The 26,578-nt window shown below is 40.0% G+C and overlaps 1 protein-coding gene across 3 annotated transcripts in view; it reads right to left on the bottom strand.

Moving 5' to 3' along the window:
• The window catches only part of uba1 (ubiquitin-like modifier activating enzyme 1), a 57,150-nt gene that overhangs the window by 14,316 nt on the left and 16,256 nt on the right, over positions 1-26,578 (bottom strand). For all 3 annotated transcript variants that reach the window (XM_034172527.1, XM_034172526.1, XM_034172525.1), the window contains 13 exons: positions 20,165-20,281; positions 20,033-20,091; positions 19,740-19,908; positions 16,182-16,316; positions 15,979-16,085; positions 15,770-15,860; positions 15,531-15,663; positions 15,353-15,450; positions 15,056-15,202; positions 14,760-14,936; positions 11,057-11,164; positions 10,384-10,464; positions 5-157 (listed from right to left, as the gene is read on the bottom strand). In XM_034172527.1, the coding sequence (XP_034028418.1) occupies positions 5-157; positions 10,384-10,464; positions 11,057-11,164; positions 14,760-14,936; positions 15,056-15,202; positions 15,353-15,450; positions 15,531-15,663; positions 15,770-15,860; positions 15,979-16,085; positions 16,182-16,316; positions 19,740-19,908; positions 20,033-20,091; positions 20,165-20,281 (1,575 nt within the window). Of the gene's footprint in view, positions 1-4; positions 158-10,383; positions 10,465-11,056; positions 11,165-14,759; positions 14,937-15,055; positions 15,203-15,352; positions 15,451-15,530; positions 15,664-15,769; positions 15,861-15,978; positions 16,086-16,181; positions 16,317-19,739; positions 19,909-20,032; positions 20,092-20,164; positions 20,282-26,578 lie in introns of those variants that run through there.

The following is a 26,578-nucleotide window of genomic DNA, read 5'->3' as shown; positions in this document are numbered from 1 at the left end:
TGACCGTAACATCCCAGGGTCTGAAGAGGAACTGCCTGTTGAGGTTTGACTTCTCTATGGTGTCCATATCTGTCACAATGACCTTGCCCTCACCACAAGCAAGTCCCATCATGGCAAAGTTCTTTAACAGCTCACAGCCAATGGCACCAGCTCCCACCTGTCATAATTAAAAGCTTTTGAGTGAGCAAGCCTATCCACATTCAATTATGTCCCATCCAGGGATGAGAATGAGCAAAGGAAACAAAAATAAAACTGAAAATCGACAGGGGCCCGTGGGCCGCCAGAGGCCCTCAGCGGGGTCCAGGGGCAGTACCCCTGGTGGGGGCCCACAGGTTTTGAGCATTTCAGAGGCATTCTGGGCAACTAAAGAGACCAAATTTCATGCATTTCCATTTTAGATTTTTTTGCATGTTGGGGTATGTGGAAACCTGACTGTAATAAAATTATCTGTCTATATACACCTTTTTTCAGTGATACCTGCCACAACTAAATAAATGCCACAGCAATGGACAGATATCAGTGAACTTGTCAAAACTATTCTTCAAGTGTCTTTGCTTAAACTGCAATGAACTCTGAAACATACTGGAACTTCATGCAAGTATATGTAAATCCTTTAAAGAGATTAAAACCTATCAAAACAATATTTGTGGTATAAGCTGTGACTATTATAGTATCATTAAAAAGCACACATCCTGTGCACCAGCTATACTGCAATATATGAAATTCACCAAAATAAAAATAAAATTTGTACAGGCCAATTTCAGCATGCGGGCAAAATATATCTCACCATTTATGAATGGTTTATCTATTACAGAGTAAAAACTAAAGGAAATCAACTGTAAGGCCTGGAAGGAGTTTGCGTAAGAAAGTACTTCAGCCATAAGGTCAAGTCAGAGGCGGAAGACACTAGACTGAGAGGATTTAGTGTTGCCATAACGGACTGATGCACAAGGTGGCAGCAATGCAACAATAAAGATGCCTGCTGCTGTTATACGCCCCCCCCCAAAAAATAAAGGTTTATTGGTTTTGTTGTTCTCCACATGGTCACGTTTTCAGAAAAAGTGTTTTTCATGTCAAAATAAAGCCAGAAAATACATACATACGTACATTTTTTTTAAGTTAGTGGTTTTATATGAGGAAATAAACAGAACATGGAAACAGATGAAAATCCATACACAAACGCTGGTTTTGCAGCACTGAATTTCACTTCAGTACGCGTACAGTATAAATAACTGCACCACATTTAAAATTTTCAGTAACTGTAAACACATTTTAATTACATGAATAGAATTATTGGAAATGCACCTGAGCACTCCCCCTTATCGGTACAAGTGCTGTGGGCTTTGGGGCTCGCTGGGCCTCTTCCGCGCTCTTCTGGACCCGGGCAGATTAGTCCATTTAATATTAATTTGATGACATGTTTCTTCGTCTTGCAGTGTTCTTCCAAGGTTTTGTTAATGAAATATGAACATAAGGAGTAGAGTGTTTTACCGGGGAGCTCAACCTTGCGGTCGAACTTGGTGTCTTGCTTTTTTTTGCCTTAAATGTCTACCTCCCGCTCTAAACATGTCCACTTAAACCTATTTTTTACACCACTATCGATGTCTAACACAGTCTTCGTCCTCTCTCTCGGAAATTATGTTACAAATGCAGCGCGACAGACCAAAACTTGCAGAAAATCAAAATGTCCACATCCGCAAACTTTCAGTGACTTTAGATTTACATTCTGATTGGCTGAAAGTTCGCTGTTCAAGATAAAGTAGCCAATGACATCTTGCATTTTAGCTTGCAGTTTCAGCAATGCGGGTCCGTGCATATGAGGAAAGGTTTAACAAGCATGGCTGGCCCCGCTGCACCTCTCTCCCTCCCACCAATTTTTCTCAACGGATTTACGCCGATCTCAGAAATGGCCCAGAAATCCAGAAAAAGTTGGAAATCCGTGGATCCGCTGAGAATTCTCAGTCCTCCTGCTCATCAATGTTACCTTGCTGAACTAAATCTCTTAAGATTTAATAGGTTTGTACAATAACACATTTTTTATTCTGCTGACATCAATCACCTTAATTTCAAAAGTAGTTCCTTATTTCTTTGTTCCACCATCATCCTTGCAGCCCTACTGTAACAGCTCTGATGTCCCCAAGTAGACATCCTGAATCAAAGTTCTAAATCCCGTGAATCCATCCATTTTCTATACTTGCATATGCCAGCCGTGGTTGCACTGAATGAGTTTAAAGCTCTGGTGAAATTGTTGCAGTCTGCCGTATCTGTGTGCAAGTGTTTTTATGTGAGCAAGTTTTAATGTTGTTAATTTTATTCTGCTGTTTATTATTTATAATGCAACCATGCTGCTGCCCTCATGGCCGGGTCTCCCTTCTACAACCCCTGGCAAAAATTATGGAATCACCGGCATCGGAGGATGTTCATTCAGTTGTTTAATTTTGTAGAAAAAAAGCAGATCACAGACATGACACAAAACTAAAGTCATTTCAAATGGCAACTTTCTGGCTTTAAGAAACACTATAAGAAATCAGGAAAAAATATTGTGGCAGTCAGTAACGGTTACTTTTTTAGACCAAGCAGAGGGAAAATAATATGGAATCATGAAAAACAAAAGAACGCTCCAACACATCACTAGTATTTTGTTGCACCACCTCTGGCTTTTATAACAGCTTGCAGTCTCTGAGGCATGGACTTAATGAGTGACAAACAGTACTCTTCATCAATCTGGCTCCAACTTTCACTGATTGCTGTTGCCAGATCAGCTTTGCAGGTTGGAGACTTGTCATGGAACAATTTTCTTCAACTTCCAAAGATTTTCAATTGGATTAAGATCGGGACTATTTGCAGGCCATGACATTGACCCTATGCGTCTTTTTGCAAGGAATGTTTTCACAGTTTTTGCTCTATGGCAAGATGCATTATCATCTTGAAAAATGATATCATCCCCAAACATCCTTTCAATTGATGGGATAAGTGTCCAAAATATCAATGTAAACTTGTGCATTTATTGATGATGTAATGACAGCCATCTCCCCAGTGCCTTTGCCTGACATGCAGCCCCATATCATCAATGACTGTGGAAATTTACATGTTCTCTTCAGGCAGTCATCTTTATAAATCTCATTGGAACGGCACCAAGCAAAAGTTCCAGCATCATCACCTTGCCCAATGCAGAGTCGAGATTCATCACTGAATATGACTTTCACCCAGTCATCCACAGTCCACAATTGCTTTTCCTTAGCCCATTGTAGCCTTGTTTTTTCTGTTTAGGTGTTAATGATGGCTTTCGTTTAGCTTTTCTGTATGTAAAGCCCATTTCCTTTAGGCGGTTTCTTACAGTTCGGTCACAGACGTTGACTCCAGTTTCCTCCCATTCGTTCCTCATTTGCTTTGTTGTGCATTTTCGATTTTTGAGACATATTGCTTTATGTTTTCTGTCTTGATGCTTTGATGTCTTCCTTGGTCTGCCAGTATGTTTGCCTTTAACAACCTTCCCATGTTTGTATTTGGTCCAGAGTTTAGACACAGCTGACTGTGAACAACCAACATCTTTTGCAACATTGCGTGATGATTTGCCCCCTTTTAAGAGTTTGATAATCCTCTCCTTTGTTTCAATTGACATCTCTCGTGTTGGAGCCATGATTCATGTCAGTCCACTTGGTGCAACAGCTCTCCAAGGTGTGATCACTCCTTTTTAGATGCAGACTAATGAGCAGATCTGATTTGATGCAGGTGTTAGTTTTGGGGATGAAAATTTACAGGGTGATTCCATAATTTATTCCTCAGAATTGAGTGAGTCCATATTTTTTTCCCTCTGCTTGGTCTATTCCATAATTATTGCCAGGGGTTGTAAAAGAGATCTTGATCACAGTGTGACTAACCTAGTGAAATAAAGAATAATAATAAAGAACCTACTCCAATCAAGGGGGGCTGCAGCCCATCCCAGTTTCGCAGACCGAACAGTCCCCCCAAAAATAGGTCCACCCTGCCTTCACTGTGCATGCACCATTTCTGAGTGTCACCAGCGTTTCACCGATTATCACCTCGTTTCTGCTTAAAACTGCACTCCAGTCATCATCTATCTCAGCGAAAGATAACTGAAGCTTTTGTACAACAATCCCTTCCACATAAATGCAGCATTATTTCATAATAAAAGACGGAGGAAGCGATCAGAGCCCCATGTTCACTGCACCTCCATCATTTCAAAGTGTTAGTCACCTATTATCACCTTGTTTCTGCTTAAAACAGCCTAGTTTCTGCTTAAAACTGACTTTAAAATGATTTAAGAGGTTTTAACTTGTCATGTGATGGTTAATATTCCCATTATTCCCTTTGATTGCTTTGGGTGAAGACAGTCCGCATCAGGCGTGCTGCTGTGGTCCCAAAAAATGCATGTGCAATGAAGGCAGGGCGGACCAATTTTGTTTGTCTTTTGTTTTTTTGGGGGGGGGGGGGGGGGGGGGGAGACGACGACGTTCAGTCTGCGACATTGACAGTCCTAGGGCATCAAGTGGGGCAGACTCTGGATAGGATGCCAGTCTATCTCAGGGCCAAATCATGTGCATGAAAAAGCTAAATATTCCACTTCTACTATCAAAAAATGTGAATGTCCTATTAAGTTAAATAAATAAAACTTTATGAGGAATCCTGAATTGGGACCGGCCTCATTTAATGACTGGGTTAAAAAAAAAAAAAAAAAAAAAAATCCTCTGGAAAAATAAACACCTGCATAAATAAGAGGCGGGCATTATATCCATTAAGAATTTGGTCAAGTCACACTATTTTTTTTTTTTTTTTTTTGAGATTTCCACTATGGAGTGTACCTTAAAATCTTAAAGCCTGATATATGCTTCTGCAGCTGTAACTCCATGCCATGCAAAGGTGTTGAAGAGCGTGACAGTTTTAAAGATCTCCGTCTCTGGATTACGCTTTATTCTGGATTAATTTGACCCTCAAGAAGCTTTTCTTTCACCAATCATAAACCTCCTAATCAAAAGGTAAGGTGTACAATTTTCCCCCCGACTCAGTACTGGAAAATCAGTTATATGTACAGACTTCTCTGCCAATCATTTGATCCATTATCGAAATGTAATCAGCATGCGCACTGCAAAAACTTAATATGAGGAGTGAAACCATAAAAGTGTCAAATCACAGCCTTTTGCAGTGTCTGATTTAACAGGTGCACGCCAGGCTGCGGGTCAAAAAAAAAAGTTTTTTAATCACAGAAATTGGGAACACCCCCTTTTCAACTTTTTTTTTTTTTTTTTTTTTTTTACTAATAGCCCAATTTCATAGCCTTAAGAGTGTGCATATCATGAATGCTTGGTCTTGTTGGATTTGTGAGAATCTACTGAATCTACTGGTACCTTGTTTCCCATGTAACAATAAGAAATATACTCAAAACCTGGATTAATCTTTTTAGTCACATAGCACTACTACAACCCCTGGCAAAAATTATGGAATCACCGGCCTCAGAGGATGTTCATTCAATTGTTTAATTTTGTAGAAAAAAAAAAAAAGCAGATCACAGACATGACACAAAACTAAAGTCATTTCAAATGGCAACTTTCTGGCTTTAAGAAACACCATAAGAAATCAGGAAAAAAAAATTGTGGCAGTCAGTAACGGTTACTTTTTTAGACCAAGCAGAGGGAAAAAAAATATGGAATCACTCAATTCTGAGGAAAAAATTATGGACTCACCCTGTAAATTTTCATCCCCAAAACTAACACCTGCATCAAATCAGATCTGCTTGTTAGTCTGCATCTATCTGCTTGTTAGTCTGCATCTAAAAAGGAGTGATCACACCTTGGAGAGCTGTTGCACCAAGTGGACTGACATGAATCAATCTCCAACACGAGAGATGTCAATTGAAACAAAGGAGAGGATTATCAAACTCTTAAAAGAGGGTAAATCATCACGCAATGTTGCAAAAGATGTTGGTTGTTCACAGTCAGCTGTGTCTAAACTCTGGACCAAATACAAACAACATGGGAAGGTTGTTAAAGGCAAACATACTGGTAGACCAAGGAAGACAAAGCATCAAGACAGAAAACGTAAAGCAGTATGTCTCGAAAATCGAAAATGCACAACAAAACACAAGAGGAACGAATGGGAGGAAACTGGAGTCAACGTCTGTGACTGAACTGTAAGAAACCGCCTAAAGGAAATGGGACTTACATACAGAAAAGCTAAACAAAAGCCATCATTAACACCTAAACAGAAAAAAACAAGGTTACAATGGGCTAAGGAAAAGCAATTGTGGACTGTGGATGAAAGTCATTCAGTGATGGCTACATGACTCATGCCTCACTCTAAACACAAAGAAAACTGCCACAATGTATTTCACTAATAAATGCAAAGTCACCCTTTCCCAACATTACAGTAAATGGAGAAACAATTCAGAATGTGACAGTACAAATATTTAGGTATCATGTTAGACCCCACACTCACTTTCAAAAAACATTAAACAACTGTGTCAAAGCCTCAAATACAATATTAAAACTTTTAAATGCATCAGAAACTCACTCACACAAGAAGCTGCACAAATCTTTAATGCCATGATAATGTCCCGTGTTTACTATTGCATAACCTGCTGGTCCCAAGCAGGAAAAACTACCCTTAGGCCATTAGAATCACTTCAAGCAAGCCCTAAAAGTACTGGACAGGAAACCAAGACAATACCATCATTGCCATATCCTAGAAAAACATGGACTCCTCAATTTTGATAATATCCAGAGATTTGCCTGGTCTTCAGAATCTTAAATAACTCTGCACCTGCACCACTTGACTTTGTTCACTACACATCCACCACCAGAGCCACACGAGCCTCCACCAGGGGAAGTGTGCCATCCCAAAGCGCAAAACTTCATTTGCACAAACTGCTTTTTCTTATGCCATAAAAGAATGGAATAATCTTCCAAACGAATTAAAACATCAGACAAGCTATATCACTTTCACAGCAGAGCTTAATCAGTGGCTAGGGAACAACCAAACATGCCAGCACTAATATTATTGTGTAGAAGTGGTTATTTGTTATTTATGTCCTGATATAAAATGATAGATATATTAGGTAGGTCATTATGTATGTATTTATTTATTTATTTAAGATAAGGACTTGTCTGTAATTGCAATCATTGTTGAAATATATAATTTATATTGTATATGTGGGAGGTTTTGTGGTGGCGGAATTACGACGACGGGAAAATCTGGCCATATTTTGGCTCCCCATTGAAGGTGTGCTGAGATTGTAGTTCCGTTGCCATGGAATCGCCCATGTGTGAAAGTTGGAGCGGTTGTGGGAGTGTGTGTGTGTGTCTGACAGTGTCAGACTGTATGTGTGGTATTGTTTGATTGAGTATTCTTTCACTGTATTTTATTATGTAATGGGGAGTGCAGATGGAAACTAGCTATTTAGCTATATTCTGGTACAGATCATCTTTGTTTTTATGAGCTTAATGTCTCTGTACATTGCCCCTTTTCAAATAAAGGCTAAGATAAGATAATCTTGAATCTGCACTGGGCAAGGTGATGATGCTGGAACTTTTGTTTGGTGCCGTTCCAATGAGATTTATAAAGATGACTGCCTGAAGAGAACATGTAAATTTCCACAGTCATTGATGATATGGGGCTGCATGTCAGGTAAAGGCACTGGGGAGATGGCTGTCATTACATCATCAATAAATGCACAAGTTTACGTTGATAGTTTGGATACTTTTCTTATCCCATCAACTGAAAAGATGTTTAGGGATGATGAAATCATTTTTCAAGATAATGCATCTTGTCAGAGCAAAAACTGTGAAAACATTCCTTGCTAAAAGACACATAGGGTCAATGTCATGGCCTGCAAACAGTCCAGATCTTAATCCAATTGAAAATCTTTGGTGGAAGTTGAAGAAAATGGTCCATGACAAGGCTCCAACCTGCAAAGCTGATCTGGCAACAGCAGTCAGAGAAAATTGGAGCCAGACTGATGAAGAGTACTGTTTGTCACTCATTAAGTCCATGCCTCAGAGACTGCAAGCTGTTATAAAAGCCAGAGGTGGTGCAACAAAATACTAGTGATGTGTTGCAGCGTTCTTTTGTTTTTCATGATTCCATAATATTTTCCTTAGAACTGAGTGATTCCGTATTTTTTCCCTCTGCTTGGTCTAAAAAAGTAACCGTTACTGACTGCCACAATTTTTTTTCCTGATTTCTTATAGTGTTTCTTAAAGCCAGAAAGTTGCCATTTGAAATGACTTTAGTTTTGTGTCATGTCTGTGATCTGCTTTTTTCTACAAAATTAAACAACTGAATGAACATCCTCCGAGGCCGGTGATTCCATAATTTTTGCTATATATTTATTTACATACACACACACACACACACACACACACACACATCTCCAATCCACCTAACCTGCATATCTTTGGAAGTGAGAAGCCAGAACACCCAGAGGGAAGCCATGCAGACATGGGAGCAATGCATAAACTCCACTCAGGAAGGACCAGGTGTGAAGCTATTGCAGGACTTTCTGTAAGGCAACAGTGCTAACAGCTAAAGTCACCTCAATTAAGTACCGTATTTTCTGCACCATAAGGCGCACCAGATTATAAGGCACGCCCTCAATTAGCGGGTACTTAACCCTTACAAAAGGTGCACCAGATTATAAGGCGCAGCCTCAATTAGCAGGTACTTAACCCTTACAAAAGGAGCACACTAAAACATATAGTCTACCAAAAAAAAAAAAAAAAAAAGTCACGGAAGCAAAACGGTGAGTTTATCTGAGCTTTTTAACAACTTTGAACTACCGGTATTTAACAATATGGTACTCACATTATTTTTTATTATGGTTCTGTCACAAATCCATCGAAGTCCTCATCTTCTGTGTCTGAATTGAACAGCTGGTCTTCTAGCTGTGGCCACCTCGCTTTGTTTCTGCGGAAACTCCGTTTGGTCTTTTTAACATGGTGCAGTTCATTTTCTTGTTTCCTCTCGCAGCTGCTCTGTTCCCATGAACAACCGCGTAACTGATAGCCTGCAGTTTGAATTGTGCCTCATAAGCATGTCTCTTCGCTGGCGCCATTTTCGGGGGTCCTTAGACAAACAAATGTTTTGCAGGATACCTGTAGTATACGGTAACTACCGGAGGAGTGGCGGAGGTAAGTGTACGTACCACGGACTCTTCTCTGATTGATTTATCGCTACCAGCGTACGTACTTTACGTATTACGTAATGTTCTCCGATTGGTTTATCGCTGCCAGGGTACGTACTCTACGCCACCAGCGTACGTACTTTACGTATTACGTAATGTTCTCCGATTGGTTTATCGCTGCCAGGGTACGTACTCTACGCTACTAGCATACGTACTTTACGTATTACGTCCTTGTGTCAGCGGGAAATGGTCTGATATTCCGACAGTCAAAGACGTCGGTCGTTTTTACAGATTTTGGAATTCAGTGCGCACATAAGGCGCACCGGATTATAGGGCGCATGGCCGATTTTTGTGAAAATTTAAGGCTTATAGGTGCGCCTTATGGTGCAGAAAATACGGTAAACAGATTTTTTGTTTTTATATTTCTCCTCAATTCCACTTAGCACAGAATAACATTTGTAAAAAATAGAACACTCAGTAATGTTGATGCAATCTGCCAGAAACAAACCTGGTGCATAACTGAAGGAGAGTGAAATAAGCATTTTTTAGCCTTTCACAATGGGTGCACTGTCTTATTTTTGCATCACCACCGTGCTATACACTGTTGAGATGTGATTAAAATACAATGCTTTAATCAGGTGTGCATTAATCACAAAGCTCCAATCTTTTAAAAAGTGTGAACGCAGACAATGAGCCACATGCCTGCTCATTTCAGTGACATGAGACTAAGTGAGAGGAGAAGAAAGGCAATCTGAAGCAATCTGGTTTTGCTCATCCTAAATCAAACAATAAAATAGTAAATAAAAGCTTCTGCACCCCCAGGAACTTCACTGAAATAAGTCGATTTTTAACCAGGTTTCATTCTAAATGGGTGTGAAAATTAAACTTGCCATGCCGGGCAAGAGATGGCTTAGTGCAGGGGTGGCCAAGTTCGGTCCTCGAGAGCCACCTTCCTGACACACTTAGTTGTCTCCCTGCTCCAACACACCTGAATCCAATGAAAGACTCGTTAGCAGACTTTTAATGAGTCTTTCACTGGATTCAGGTGTGTTGGAGCAGGGAGAGAACTATGTGTCAGGAAGGTGGCTCTCGGGGACCGAACTTGGCCACCCCTGGCTTAGTGCAATGATCCAATAGCAGCATTCACTTACCATTGACAAGCAGGCAAGGGTTACTGTCTAGCTCTAAAAATACCTTCGCAACAGAACCCGAGTAAATGTGGTGAAGTGTCATAGCTGCAGACTCACCAGGAAGTAGCGTTGCTTGGCAAGTATTTCTTGCAACTTTCTGCCAAAAACGGCAATCTGTCCATCATAGCGACAATTTCTCTGGAATAAAAAAAAAACAAAAAAAACATTGCAATTAACATCACTGTGCACCACAGAAACAAGGGAAGCACAATATTAGATTTTGCAGGTACTTTCAAATTCTCATTTTGGCTGATACAGTGCCAATACATAAATATTGGTACTTTTGATTTCAATGAAGAGAACAAAGTCTCTCTCGTACTAGAATTAACCTAATCACTCTTATTGTGATAGCTCACATATTGCAGACACAAACATATGATTCCATCCTAAATGTATCATTTATAAATGTTACATTTCTAATTACATCATTGTGTCAGATAAAACATCAAACTTTTCTGTTGACCAACAGCCCATAATGCATTTCTGCTTCCCCAGCGAGAGAGAGAGAGACAGAGAGATGTCTCTGTCCCATTTCAGAGTGGGTGTGATGGTCCTTTATCAAGTCTAAAGTCACCTTTATCAGACTATTCCACTGGCCCAGATTTTCTTATCAGAGGATGACAATTTACTGTTCGACCCTTTATCAGCTGATACCAATGGCTTCCCTGATTATAATCACGAATCCCTAACACAAACCCAGATCAGTACAGCAATGTATGTCAACACTCACTGGAGCACATTCTTCCTCTGTGAGTAAAACTCCATCCTCTTCAGGCAAACACTCCAGGGCATCAAAGTACAGCCACTGCCTTATAGGCATAAATTTCCCTGTGCAAGCCTGAAGGAAAAAGAGAAGATATTAGAAAATGGATCGAGTCATTTACAACCGAAGAGATTACTTTTGTCACAGCACACTGCATGTTTAACTCAAGAAATAGCTGCCTAGAAATGACCAGTCTTTACAAACTTCCAGCAGCCAGTCTGCTTTGTGTATGCCCGACCCTATCACATCTAAGAAGCTAAGTAGAGTGGGATCTATTTAGTACTTGGACTGGAGACTATGTTTCTCTGTGTAAAACTGGAATTGTGTGAGGAAGGGCATCTTGCTTAAAACGTATGCCAAATCCCTTTCAAGTGCCACCAGTTATAATATGAATAATAAAAATCATAACCAATGAATATACCTATACTGTATTTCACACAGTGCTCCAAGTTTTACCTCAAAATATATCTAGTCATTTGATGAACAGGCTGAACAACTGATTTATCAATGCGATTATGCAGAAAAGCTGCACACCACATATTGTGTTCACGTTCACACGCAGCCTATCTAGTGACTGGATTAAAGCTCAGAAAGTTGCAATGATGTGAAAAAACAATTACCCGCAAAATAAATGTAGCAGCAAAAGGCTAGAACATTTCAAAGCAGCAAACTGAGTAAAAGCATTTAATCTGACTTGTTTTGTCATTTCAGCTGCTTTCAACATCAAAGCTCACAGAAACCTTAACAGAAGACACTGTTCTTTTGGATAAAGTCATTTGGAAATACCTCAATTCCTTACTGTGGAAACTGCTTGTTAAAGCAGACCTGCATTGAAATAAATGCAGTCAGATCTTTGGACCAAAAAATGACATATTTACACATAAGATCCTTCTGAATGTAGTAAAGTAACTCTGCAAACCCAGATCTGTCATTCAACGGAGAAATTTTCATTTAAAAATGACAAATTTACAGCTAGAATTTAGCCCTCCGCAAAACTGTCATCACATCCGAGACGCTGCCAAGACGTCAGGGAAAAGACCCTATCCCAGCATGCATTGTGCGCGCCAACTTTAATTTGTGGATTTACGTCAGTTTGCATCTGCACCTTTTCCTTGTCTTATACGGAAGGATCTACTTTTTTAAAACTTCATATTGTCTTGCGGCACGTCTGGTGAGTACACATTTCTTTTATTTGTGCTTGAAAATTATTTTGGGGGACTTTTTCATACGCCCGTTTGATTGAGTGGTGTCGCATTGAAAATCTACTGTCTTTCGCCTCCGGTGTTACCGTCGCGGGGTACGGAGGCAGGACCCGCAAAGAATTCAAGTCATTAAAAAGATATAAACCTCTCTCAGCGACCATGGAGCTCTGCGGCTCCGATTACCGAGACGTGTGGCGCTACGGAAAGTCTGTCTTTGCAGCAACAGGTGTCACCGGCCGCTCCGCATCAAAACAGCAAGCGTAGTCTCTGGACTTTTGCCAAGTTGGCTGCACCTCCATTCAGTAGACGGGGACGTGGTGCCGGCTGCACAGCAGACACGGGGGCAATGTGAGTGGCCCGCTTCGGCATTTACCGAGCCTGCAGACTCAGTAAGCGCAGCGGAGGCAGAGAGCGAGGCGTCGGGGAAGAACGTCGCCTGCTGTCGATGTCACTGCTGATCTGAGCATGCAGAGCTGTATCTCACATTCACTGCAGCTTACTTTTGGATGCTGAAACCAGGATGTGTATAACAGTAACATTACTAACAGATAAAATCAATTTCAATGCGGGATCGGACTGAAGGCGGGAGCGCTCCGTCTTCTGCTGGACGTCACTGCAATGACCCGGATGTACAAAAGTTTTCGCTGAGGGCCAAATTTTAGCTGCAAATTTGTCATTTTTAAATTAAGATTTCTCCGCTGAATTACAAATTTGGGCTTGCAGATTTACTTTACTGCATTCATAAGGGTCTTATAAATGCATATCAACTATTTCTTTCTGAAATCTGACCACATTTATTTCAATGCAGGTCTACTTTAATAAACAGTGCTGTTAAAGAAATAACTGTTATATAGTACAGTCCTCCGGGTATGTCGTTTTCAGACACAGAAAACAAGAAGCAAGTCCCTTCGTCTGCTCCCTTGTTTGCACTTGGGGTCGCCACAGCAAATCCAAGGTGGATCTGCATGTTGAATTGGCACAGGTTTTACGCCGGGTGCCCTTCCGGACGCAACTCTGCATTACATGGAGAAATGTGGCAGAGGTGGGATTTGAACCGGGAACCTTCTGCACTGAAACCAAGTGCGCTAACCACTTGGTCACCACCCCTGCTTCAGACAGACACACGTGATTGATGTGTGCAGTGCAGCGATGGAGAAAGTGCAGGTCGCACAGTTGCATTAATTACCAGGATGCTTTATTCAAGTAAATTCATTGTCCTCAACTGTTTTTGTTGGTTAGTCATGAAACACAAAAGCAGATTTTTTTTTTTTACCCTTATCACTTTGCAATGTAAACGTTCATGCTTAAATTAATTCTGCCACGTCGCAAGTCCTCACAATGTAATCATCACACGCATGCACATAGCAATGGTGATGCTCAAACCATATATCGTGCAGCTTTAGTGGTCAGCTAACTTTAGTCTTAAGTGATGACTGTTCACTTAAACCTCCATTATGGTGGTGTACAGAGGCAAAACTACAAAAACTGCCAGTGTCCAAATACTTACTGACCTGATTGGAAAAGTCAATTTTGGATGAATGGCTATCTTGGTCCTGGATGATGTCAAATTTCTATCTGATGCCCCCAATTTTGTCACTTACTTAGTTGTGGTCCTGAGGTTTCTTTTAACTTTTAGAACAAAAGTTAATGTATGGGTGTTATATTGGGACCCCTGCCTCAACAATTTAAAGAATGTATAGTGCCAAACTACTGTTTTTTGTATTATTGACCATACAGTTGCTTATGATATCATGTAGCTTTTCAAGATTGCTAAAAAAAGAAAAGGAAAATTATGGTGGAGGTCCAAAACTTTGCTCTGGATGCTGTGGCTTGTTTAATTGAAAATTTTCCTGCCTGGGTTATTCAAGCTGGTCTCTTAAATTAAGAAAAGGTTCACAAACACCTATTTATGCCAATTATTCACTCAGTAGTAGTACTAACAGTAACAGCATGTCCTATATAGGCCCTCAGGTGCTGGTTCTTCTCTCCAGATTCTGTAGTGTCAAGTGACTTAGCATCTACAACACCGCCTGGGTGTATGGACTGTGACAGTGTAGATGAATGATTTTGTCCAAGGATAAAGACAGGCCGCATGACCAGGATTTGCACCCAGGTCTACATACTGCAGCCCAGCTCCTTATCCTCTGACCTCCCTGCTTTACAATTAGCCAGTGTGTACCTTTAAAGGGGTACTTCAGTCACACTGTTGAATCTTTTATGCAGTTTAAACAAGCTATCATCTTTGTCTATGTAAGCTGTCTACTTGTAACTTATTAAAAAAAACAAAAATAAAAACTACGAAAATAGACAAAAGAAAATTAACACATATTGTTTAATAAAATGGATGTGTGCAGTATGAGAAAATCATTTCCGATGTTTTCACTCAGTGTGTATGTAAAGGTACGTTTGCAACTGCATCATCTCCTCTGCAGAGAAAAATACTCATCTGCACAGAACAGTCTACTGACCTTCATCACTTCCTGTGCTGTCACGCCACCAATGTAAGCATTAACAGGGGCTAGGTCACCAGAAGACACAAAGGCCAGTTTTTTAATTAGTGCTTCATTCACTTGCTCCACTTTGGCTGATCCAGTTTGAGCAGAGTTCACCTCCTTAGCCAGTGTAACCAACTCTTCACCGTCACTCTGGAATGCACATTTAAATACGCCAAAAGGTTATGCCATAAAAAGTTGGAACTAATTACTACATAATGTGCAGTATCTATTTATCTTAGAGAATTCCTGCTAGGAGACATTATTTCTACCTGGTTCCAAGGTGCAGGCAGACGGCTGTGCTTTTTCTGGAAGCTATGGATGGCTTGAAAGCCCAGATGCAGCTGTGGTGGATGTTCAAACTTTCCAAAGTCTGTCATTACAAGCTCTGGGTCAGCCATGGAGGACGATATGGATTTCTAACCAGGAAAATATTCATGAGAGTGAGGAAGACTATACACACATCTATTATTGGTTATGATTGAAAATTTCAAGCATTTTGCTAATAATAATAACAAAGGGATTTAATCAGTCACATCACAATTACATTTTTGGGAAAGACTACTTACAAATGAAACCTTTGCAGGCATCCGGACTTGTGTCACAATCCCACCCCTTATATAGTCTGAAAAACTGGTTGTGTCACAGATGCTAAAGGTGTAGGGACCTGCATAAAGAGAATAAGTAATATCAGTTTTAAATAGTCATGACTCCCCAAAACATTTGGCTATTTCCAAACAGGCTTACCAAGAACTTTGATTTCAACTGGCTTGCAGTTGTTGAGCTCCGTCATACCAAGAACTTCCGTGAAAGAGACGTAGTCTCCACTCTCAAAGCCATGACGAGCCTCATCTAGACATGTCACCACACCTGGACTGTCCTGCAGAAAAAACATTTCCAGGTCAAAATTACAATCATTTTAAGATGTGACATTGCTGTTTGAAGCAGCAAGTGAAAAACAGTGTGGATGAGATGTACGGACTAGCCTTAGTGATCATTGAAATCATGGCACTCAGGGGCTGTTCTCCATTGGTGTCATACACTACCATCTCATCACCGAAATCACAGAAAACCTGGCTGCAAAAACAGCACATGCACACAAAGTTCACAAACTGAGGAACACACCTCCATATACACAAAAATAAGGTGTTCAAACACCAAATTGGAACTTTAAAAAAAGAATAGAAAGTATTACCAAAACAGGCCTCGTGTGTCAGCAACAATCAGTTTGATTCCCTTACTGTGGCAGAATTCTCCAATTTGAATTTGCTCGTCCAGTGTGGAGTTAGTTAGCACTACCATCTTGAATACAAAAAGAGACAAATATAAATTAGCACAAAGATCTCCTCTGTTAGTAGGCTAAAATAAGTGTGACACTGGCACCATGCCAACTTATACCTGGAACTGGGTCAGATAGTCTTCAGTGAGCTCTCCTGTGTAAGCATTCACTGAGACATAGCTGTTGAGTTCAGCCAAACGAGGCTGCGTCACCTCTGCCCTGTTCTTCCCCAAGTCTTCTTCCCAGAGGTAAAACTGAACACAAATTAATAACATTACTAGTTATACAATATGAATCACAGGAACAACATGGAGGAACAAGCAGGTAGCTGTTTGCTTCCAAAACAGAAGATTGCTCGTTCCTACCACCCATACCCATTCTTTGTGTAATTTGGATTTGACATCTGACAGGTTTTGACAAATCAACATGGTGCTCCATACTTAATTCCTTGTGGCGACCCGGAGAAAAACAGAAGTGAAGAGGTGCTATCATCACTGCACTATTCTTGAGAAGTACAGACTGCTGAGCTTTGATAGTCTGTGCTTCCTCAAACTGTTGTTTAAATGTATTAATAATAAAGCACCCACACCACTCAGTTCATTTGTTCAGAGACCAAGCGGAGGTAGAGTCATGAGAGGTTGTATAAACAAGAATTGTAACATTCCACAGTTTAGGACTTCATTTGGACTGCATTTTTTATGGACTGCATTTTTATATAGTGCTTTTCCATCTGTATCAGACGCTCAAAGCGCTTTACAATTATGCCTCACATTCACCCTGATGTCAGGGTGCTGCCATACAAGGCACTCACTACACACCAAGAGCAATAGGGGATTAAAGGCCTTGCCCAAGGGCCCTTAGTGATTTTCCAGTCAGGCGGGGATTTGAACCCATGATCTTCTGGACTCAAGACCAATACCTTAATCACTAGACCATCACCTCCCCTTTGGTCAGTCTGCCTCTTCTTTTAAAAGCATAAAGTTGTGGAACTCATTGCCCACCGAGTTCAAGAATATATCTGAGTTTAGGATATTCACCTCAAGGCTCAAGTTTTGGCTTAAAAGTCACCAATGTTGCCCCCATGTGCAGACAAAGCATTGTGAGTAAAAAAGTGGGTCAAGGAAGGATTGAATGGAGGAGTGTGTGTGCTAACCCACAGAAAATCAGTTCTTAAGTTTTTGTAAATTATGGATGTGTGTTGGAAGGTGTGGAAATGTAATGTGCGAAGGTGGGTCGATGATCTCATGAAATGATGAATGAGGTTGTTTATTATTTAATTAAATTTTAGAATTACAAATCATGTAAACTGTAGAATTATGAATCATGTAATTTGTAGAAAGGTCCAACCAGGGACAAGAGTTGTGAATTAGTTGAAGCTATAAACTGTGCATCAGTAGCAGATATTGCTTGATCTATGTTGACTGCATTGTCCCTGTCAAATAAACAAATAAATGAAATGTGCCATAAGTGGTGTATAAAGATACTCTACGTCCCTCACCAAGTGTAAAAAGACGCACCGATATGAAAGCCGGCTTTATCACTTATACTGGGTGGGTGCAAGTTAAACTGGGCTACAAGCCACTATTTTTTCACATATTCTGTAAGAATTTCGACATTAGCATTTCTGATTGTGAGCAAAATAAATTCAACTTATGATACTTTTATGGTATATGATGTAATAAAACGGGGATGCCAATGGGAAATTTTAAAATGAGTAAATCTTCCAAAGTGAAGGTCCAAAACTGCTCCCCAAACAAGGATTTTTTTTCCCAACTTGAAATGGCAGTATTTGCTGTACTTTTGCACACAAAATTCATTGAAATGAAAATCTGAAATACAGTCAAGTTTCACTGTAACAAATAACCCAACATATAACCAAGAAAAGCTATACAGTGAATGCTTAAATCTACAGCATTTAATGAAACCAAGTGCCAGCTCATCTGGAATTGTTCTATATATCATGTCATTAATGACTATATTACCATACTTGCTTGAGAAGCCAAAAGAAAAATCAATTTTAGTGTTGGTTTGTGCTACAATTTAATAGAGCGCAAGATGTCTGGATGATGACAAGCTGTTGTGACACACAAAGCAGAAGATGTTACTCTACCACTTCCAAATGATGCTTTTGGCCAGCCTCGAGACCAAACAACTCTTGAGAAAGTGTATGCAATCGCTTTATCTCACAATGCTAAGAGACCTTTTATTTTGTAACATTGCCTCCGTTTTGTTTGTCTTCCATTTTATTGATGAGATGTAATCCAATTCAAAAACATTTAACGAAAGAGTTTACATTTACACTCCATCTCATGGTGTCAAAGTGCCTGACGCAGCTCTCTGCTGCTCAGATTAACATGCACTGTATGCCAACTTTTGAACACAGCATCAAATGCCATAGCCATCAAATATGAATGTGTTTTAACATTCTCACAGACATAATATCAAATGACAACAAAATTATGAAATATGACATTTGCATATTTAACAAATTGGCTCAAGTTGCAGCTCTGACAAAATACACACATAAAAACCATTACAAATTTAAAATGATTACATACGCCAAGGACGTAATAATTTTAATAATCACCTGCATTTCTGCCTGTTAGATTACGTCAAAACTACCGCACAGATTTTGACAAACTTTTGCACCACAGATAGATAATTATGCTTTGGAAGAATCCATTAATTTCTGGAGCTGATCTGGATCAAGTTCCACTTTATATAGGCTTTGAAGGATTATGTCAAAACTACTTCACGGATTCTCACCAGTTTTGAACCACAGATAGATATTAGAGCATGGAAGACTCCATTAAATTTTGGAGATGATCCAGATTCTGGATCAAGATTTCACTTTATATACGCTTTGAAGGATTATGTCAAAAGTACTTCATGGATTCTCACCAATTTTGCACCACAGATAGATATTAGTGCATAGAAGACTATTAAATTTTGAAGGTGATCCGGGTCCAGATTGGCGGATATCAGAAATCTCTGATTGCTCTTGTTTGATTCTACTTCGATCAAACATCAGTTTCATTTCAAATGACGTGCATTGCTACAGCGTCGTGGAACATCGCTTTATTTGCTTTCTTTGTTTACATTATCTTTATCAAATATAAAATTACACAATCTTAAGACACATTTTACTTTAATGGCATAATTGACCACATCACCTTTGCTAGCACACTGCAGCACACTTGAGCAGATCCTAAAATTAGGAGCTTTATGTACTGAATTAATTTAGAATCAAAAATCGATTTTTGAATCATATCATGACTTTATGAACTGGAATCGAATGGTGAGATACTGAAAGACTCACACCCCAAGCTTGTACCAATAATAATGTTACATTGTGTCAAGTTGCTGCAGATTGAAAAATTTTAAACCCTATGTAGCTGCTGTTGTTTGTTTAAGTCTGATCGTGTCAGATCTCAGAAGCTAAGCTTGGTAGGTCCTGATTAGTACTTTGATGTTGAGTCAGGAAAGGCACCAGACGTGAAAATTGTGCCAGGTCCCAATGCAGATCTGTACTGGCTCTCCTGTGACAACCCCGAACAAGACTGAGGCAGCCGAAAAATCAAACAACTTTTAAACTATGTAATTCATATTATTTTGTGAGTGGCCATCTTCCATTGTAAACTATACTATGGTACGCCAAGATGGCAACATGTGTTTACCTGTGAAGAGAGATCTCTCCATTCTGCAATGCCCTGGTCATGCACAGTGACACTTCTTACTCCTCCTAAGATGACGTTCTTGGCAATTTCCACTCCCAGCCCTCTCATACCAGAGATGAGGACATTGGAGTTCTGCATGCGCTTCATAGCCTCATGGCCCAACACATAACTACAAAACACAACATGCATCAATAAAGTGACACCGCTCTCAACAACTAGCCTACAACAAACTAAAATTTCATAGTTTATACAAGATACAGGAAAAAAGAAAAAAAAATGGAGAAAACACTTGCAGTTGTCTGGAGTACAGGCCTTCATCAATATCAGCATCATTGCCATTCTTAGCCATGCCCTGAAAGGGGATAGCAGGAAGATGCAATCAATTTATGCCATCTCCACAACCACAATTACACATGTGTGCTTACGTTGGCAGGTGTGTGGGACAGATCAGTTCTGACAGAGTTAGAGGAGGAGCAGTGGGATCCCGTCTTCGTCTCTGTTCCTGACAAGCGACGCTTCTTTGACAGCGGCGAGCTGGACATCTGCATACCAACACACACACACACACACACATTAATGCAAAGAGTTGCAACTATTTATTTAAATTTAACCAGGTTAGTCCCATCCACCTAAACCTACTTCTAGGCATCTTATATATGCTACTCTGGAACCACCCCTAAACCCAAACAGTTCAACTGTAAACCCACTGAGGTCCTTAGACTGGGTCTCATTAACATAAGATCAATGTCCTCAAAATCATTGTTGATTAATGATTTAATTATTGATCATCACTCATATGATTGGGTTATGTGAAACCTGGCTTAAACCTACAGCTGTCCTCCCCTTAAATGAAGCCTGCCCACCAGCATATACATTTAGTCACGTCCCTCGTGATGCGAAGCAAGGTGGGGGTGTTGCTCTTATTTATAAATCTAGGTTTAGCTTATTAGCTGTTGGGGTTCACAAATATAACTCGTCTGAGCATCTGATTCTCCACTCCGCTCAGGATATTACGCATTGCCAAGGTCAGAAGAATAAAAATCAGCCGTATTACTTTGTCACTGTATATAGGCCTACTTGCCCATATTCTGAATTCTTAGATGAATTTGGTGTGTTCATCTCTAACTTGTCAACTAGTGCAGATAACATTCTGATCATTGGTGACTTTAATGTTCATATAAATAAGCCTTCTGATCCCCTCTGCAAATCATTTATGGAAATTGTGGATGCATTAAGATTTCGGCAATGCATTCGGGATTCGACGCACATTAGTGGAAATACCCTGGATCTGGTTCTCGCATGTGGTATTGCTGTCACGAATATTGACATCGTGCCTCTTACATCAGTGGTCTCTGATCACTCACTTAAGTTTACAGTTTCGCTGCTGTGTTTAGTGGAACAACCTTATGTATCACTGCAGTGATGCATCACCTCAACTAAGACTGAACTAGAAGCTAGACTGCCTGATGTCTTAGCCTCACTTTTGACAATTACCCAGTCAGTAGACAGACTTGTTGATAGTTTAAACTCAGTGCTCAAAACGACACTCGACATGATTGCACCACCTGTGTTGAAACCGCGCTCCCCCAAATCGTAGTCACCTTGGTTCAATGATTACCTGCGTGACCTCAAGCATAAAGCAAGAGGTCTAGAACGGAAATGGCGTTGTTCAAAATTAGAAGTATTCCACCTTGCGTGGCGTGATGCTATCTTAGACTATAAGCATACATTATTGGCTACAAAGCAGACCTATTACTCTGATTTGATCAACAAAAACAAGCATAACTCAAAGTTCTTGTTCGACACGGTGGCAACACTTATTCATGGACAACCACCTATTGCTCACGCTCCTTTTACAGCACAAGATTTCCTAGATTAAGAAGAAAATAGATGACATTAGGTTCAACATATCCCAGCATGCCATTACATCCTGCTATTGAGGTAGGTGCAACTACTGAGGTATTACCTAGATTTACAGAATTTGATAGTGTCTAGCCGAATGTGCTGGAAATGATTAATCTTTCTTTAATTTCTGGATCTGTTCCTAAACGTTTCAAATCTGCAGTGATTAAACCATTACTTAAGAAATCTAATCTTGACCCTAGTGTATTGAAAAACTATCGGCCGATATCACATCTATCATTTTGCTCAAATTCTGGAAAAAGTGGTGTTACGACAGCTTGTAGACTATCTTACTGAGAATAATCTCTTTGAGCCACTGCAGTCTGCTTTTAGAAAATATCATTCCACAGAGACGGCTCTCACTAAAGTGGTGAATGATCTTCTGCTTACAATGGACTCGGACACCACTACGGTTCTGCTGCTGTTAGATCTCAGTGCTGCATTTGATAAAGTGGATCATCATATTCTACTTGAAAGGCTGGAAAATCATTTTGGGATTACTGGGAGTGCCCTTGCATGGCTGACGTCATACTTGACCAGTCGTTCTCACTGTGTTTTGTACAGTAACACTACCTCTAACCTTAGTGACATGAAATTTGGGGTTCCTGAGGGGTCTGTCTTAGGCCCCCTGCTTTTCTCCCTTTATATAGCACTCCTTGGGCACATATTGCGGTGTTTTGGGATTACCTTTCACTGCTATGCAGATGATACTCAGTTATATATGCCGATAACTGCTGGTAATCTCATTCACATAAAATCCTTAGAAGATTGCCTTGCAGCAATGAGAAGCTGGATGTATAGAAACTTCCTACTTTTAAACTCTGAAAAGACTGAAATTATGGTTCTTGGTCCAGTGAGACATCGGCATCAATTTGACCAGTTAACACTCAGCCTAGGCTCGTGTGTCATACATCACAATGACAAAGTGAGGAACCTTGGGGTAATTTTTGATCCTTCATTGTCCTTTGACCTCCATATCAGAAATATTACTAGGACTGCTTTCTTCCACCTGCGGAATATAGCGAAGATTTGTCCTATCCTGTCTATGGCTGATGCTGAGACCCTGATCCATGCGTTCATCTCTTCTAGATTGGACTACTGCAATGTTCTATTTTCTGGTTTACCGCAGTTTAGCATTAGGGCTCTCCAATTGGTTCAAAATGCTGCAGCCAGATTTTTGACACGAAGCAGAGTTCGACCACATTACACCCATTTTGTCATCTCTTCACTGGCTTCCTGTCCCAGTGAGATCAGATTTTAAGGTTCTGCTACTAACCTATAAAATTATTCATGAACTGGCACCTCCCTACCTAGCTGACCTAATTAAACCTTACGTACCAGCCCGGGCTTTACGTTCTCAGGGTGCAGGACTACTTTGTGTCCCTAGAGTGAATAAGAAGTCTGCGGGTCACAGAGCTTTCTCTTATCGTGCCCTCGTTCTGTGGAATGGTCTCCCTGCATCAATAAAAAAATCAGATTCTGTGGAGACTTTCAAGTCCAGACTTAAGACGCACTTATTTTCCCTTTCATATGGCTAGCATACTGGTACAGTTTTGTTTTACGCTTTTTACTCTTAATTCATGTTATTAGTAATTGGAGTGGGCCGCGGCCTCAACTTAACCTAAATTCTGGGTCTTTTAGTGAAGCTTAGGGCTAGCAGCCGGCAATCACCTTAGTATTTCTTCTGTTTTTCTTGTTGATTAATGCTGGCAAATTATACAGTATTTTTTTGTCTTTCTGATTCCTGATTCTGTTTTTGTCTCTGTTTAAGGTGCAGCTCCATCCAGAGATGGGAGTTGTGTCTGTCCTGTGCACCCACAGCAATTCTTGTATATTCGTCCGTGAATGGTTCTGTGAATTATTTCTGTAATTTATGTTTGTAGCATTGCCCAAGCAGAGGGTCACCCCTTTGAGTCTGGTCTGCTTGAGGTTTCTTCCTCAGAGGGAGTTTTTCCTTACCATCGTTGCTCTGGGGGTTGGTAAGGTTAGACTTTACCTGTGTGAAGCGCCTTGAGGCAACTCTGTTGTGATTTGGCGCTATATAAAGGACAATAAATTGAAAAAAAAATTGAATTGTAAGGGAGACCTGAACAATTACAAAGTTTCCAATTCACCTAACCTGCATGTCTTTAAATGTGGGTGGAAACCGGAGCACCCGGAGAAAACCCATGCAAACACAGGGAGAACATGTAAACTCCACACAGAAAGACCACAGGTGGAAATTGAAACCATGACCTTCTTGCTACGAGGCAACAGTGCTAATCACTAATCCACTGGGGTGCCTTATTACGGCGCATCCATAAAGTATTCACAGCATTTCACTTTCTCCAGATTTTATGTTGCGGCCTTGTTCCAAAATGGATGAAATTCATTTTCGTTCTCAAAATTCTATACACAATACCCCATAATGACAATGAATTTTTTTTAGATTTGTGCAAATTTATTACAAACAAAAACACTGAGAAATCCCATGTAAATTCAGTTGATTGGACGTGATTTGGAAAGGCACACAGCTGTCGATATAAGGAGAAGGGCCTTAATCAGGGAGGTGACCAAGAACCCGATAGTCACGCTGTCAGAGCTCCAGCATTTCTCTGTGGCGAGAGGAGAACCTTCCAGAAGGACCACCATCTCTGCAGTAATCCACCAATCAGGCCAGAGTAGAGTGGCCAGAGAAAAGTCACTCCTTAGTTAAAGACACATGGCAGCACATCTGTAGTTTGCCAAAAGTGGTGTGGACTTACAGCAAGCTAGGCTGAGCATGCACTTGAGTGCTCACTTCATTGGGCTCACAACTTCTCAGGGGTAAGAAACACTTTGTCCTCAACTTTTTTCATTTTTGAGAGTGCGTCTGGGTTTCTGGATACAGAAGTGCACTGAGCATGTAGCAGCAGAGCATGAGGCTGGTGGGATATTCTAGCAACATGAAGTGTGCAACGCATTGAATGAATGGTGAATGAAATCTTTATTTCAAATATGGAAACAGATTAAAAAGCGTGAATTTTTTTTTCTCCAAAAAGTGTCAAACCAGGTCACCTGAAGGCTTTGGATCATAAACGCATCTCCCAAACATATCTTTACACTCTGTGGCAAGTTGCCAGGGGCGGACAAGGTTCACCCCGATCTGCTGAAGTCTCTGGATGTTGTTGGGCTGTCATGGATAACATGGAAGTCTGGGCTCAGTACCTCTGGATTGGCAAACTGAGGTGGTGGTTCCCATATAATAATAATAGACCAGAGTGTGTTCCAATTATCAGAGGAATCACACTTCTCAGCCTCCCTGGGTAAGCCTATGCCAGGGTACTGGAGACGAGACTTAGACCATTAGCTGAACCTCAGATTCAGGAACAGCAATGCACATTCCACCTTGGTCGTGGAATAGTGGACCAGCTCTTTACCCTTGCAAAGATATATTAGAGGGGTCTCTGGAGTATGGCCAACCACTCTACATGCATTTTGTGGACTTGGAAAAGGCGTATGATTGGGTTCCTCAAGGTATCCTGTGGGGGGGTGCTGCGGACTAATATTTTTAGAGAAGCTCCATATATCAGTTAACAACACTGAACAATTGGACACTGATATTTACATTCTGAACTTGCATGCCAATACAGCAGGGAGCAGTAAGTCATCTATATATTAAAATCATGAGTGTGTGATATTTAGTTAAGTACATAATTGTAAATGTATTAAAATACATGGATGACAAGAAAATAAAGACACATTTCCATTGCGGTCCATTTAAAAGTCAAATGACAAAATAGAAGTAAAAATAGTGTGTATATGACAACAAGAACCTAAACAATTTTTAACTACATTAAGACAGTAAACTAACATTAAAAACTACGTAATTAACAGGAAATAAAAGAGTAGAGTTCTTCTAAAAACTGTTGAGGTCTGAGGTTCTAAAAACATTCTGGAATCACACACCATTCCAACTCATTATACAAACTTTGCTTAATTTATTACCACCGTTGAAAAATGTCAGCTACCTATTTTATAAACACTACCCAATCTAGAGCCTGCATCACCATGGGCAAAATCCTAGTAAAACTTTATTTCACAAGGATACTTTTGCACAAGCGCAATCAAGATGAACATTATAAGAATAGACCGCCTTAAAAAAGTAATATGACTAACTTTCACAAACTTAGTTGTACTTTACCAAGCAAGACATTCAACATAAGAATGGAAACTATAGATATGAGTTTGTCATGTTCCTTACTTTGTTAATCTTAAAGTGTATTTTTTTTAATGTCCATATTGTCTTATTTCAGCTTCTTAAATGTGAACATTTTTCCAACTCCTTTACACCTCTTTCACTGTAAATGGAACATACTGGGTTGAGGGCAAAAGAGATTTGAAAATGTCATTTTGGGCTTTGGGAAACATGACTGACATTTTCCCACCATTTTCATAAATTTTATGGTCCACAACAACTCATCAATTAAAGAAAAATTAATAAAAAATAATAATATTAAAGAAAATTATTAAGTCAATGAAAATAATCTTTAGCTGTAGCCCTATCCAAAAATAGATCAATTAAATAACCAGAAACTGTCACCAGTGAACATGAATCAAAAGTTTAATCCAGTGCTTTGGATTTATTTATGTGTATGCAGTCTTCTTTGTGAGGGAGGGCAGAAAGGATTTTAGTTGAGGGAGCAGCTGGGCTGGCTACAGGCCAAACAAATCTGCCAGAAAAAGACCTAAGCCAGAGAATAGACATGAACAACACCATTATGTTTCATGTTCAGGGACAGAGCTGACTTTGTGAGTTTATTACCCCAGTGGTACAGCAATACAAACATATTTTCAACACAAAGAGCTGAATAAATTAAAACTTGAGCTAAAACACATAGGAGTGCAATAAAGATCACCATCTTCAAATCATTTATATATAAATAACGAACGAAATGTCCCGAACAACGCAATGAATG

This window comes from Thalassophryne amazonica, chromosome 6, assembly GCF_902500255.1.
Source record: "Thalassophryne amazonica chromosome 6, fThaAma1.1, whole genome shotgun sequence".
NCBI classification, from domain to species: Eukaryota; Metazoa; Chordata; class Actinopteri; order Batrachoidiformes; family Batrachoididae; genus Thalassophryne; species Thalassophryne amazonica.
This window is presented reverse-complemented; position numbering and strand designations above follow the sequence as displayed.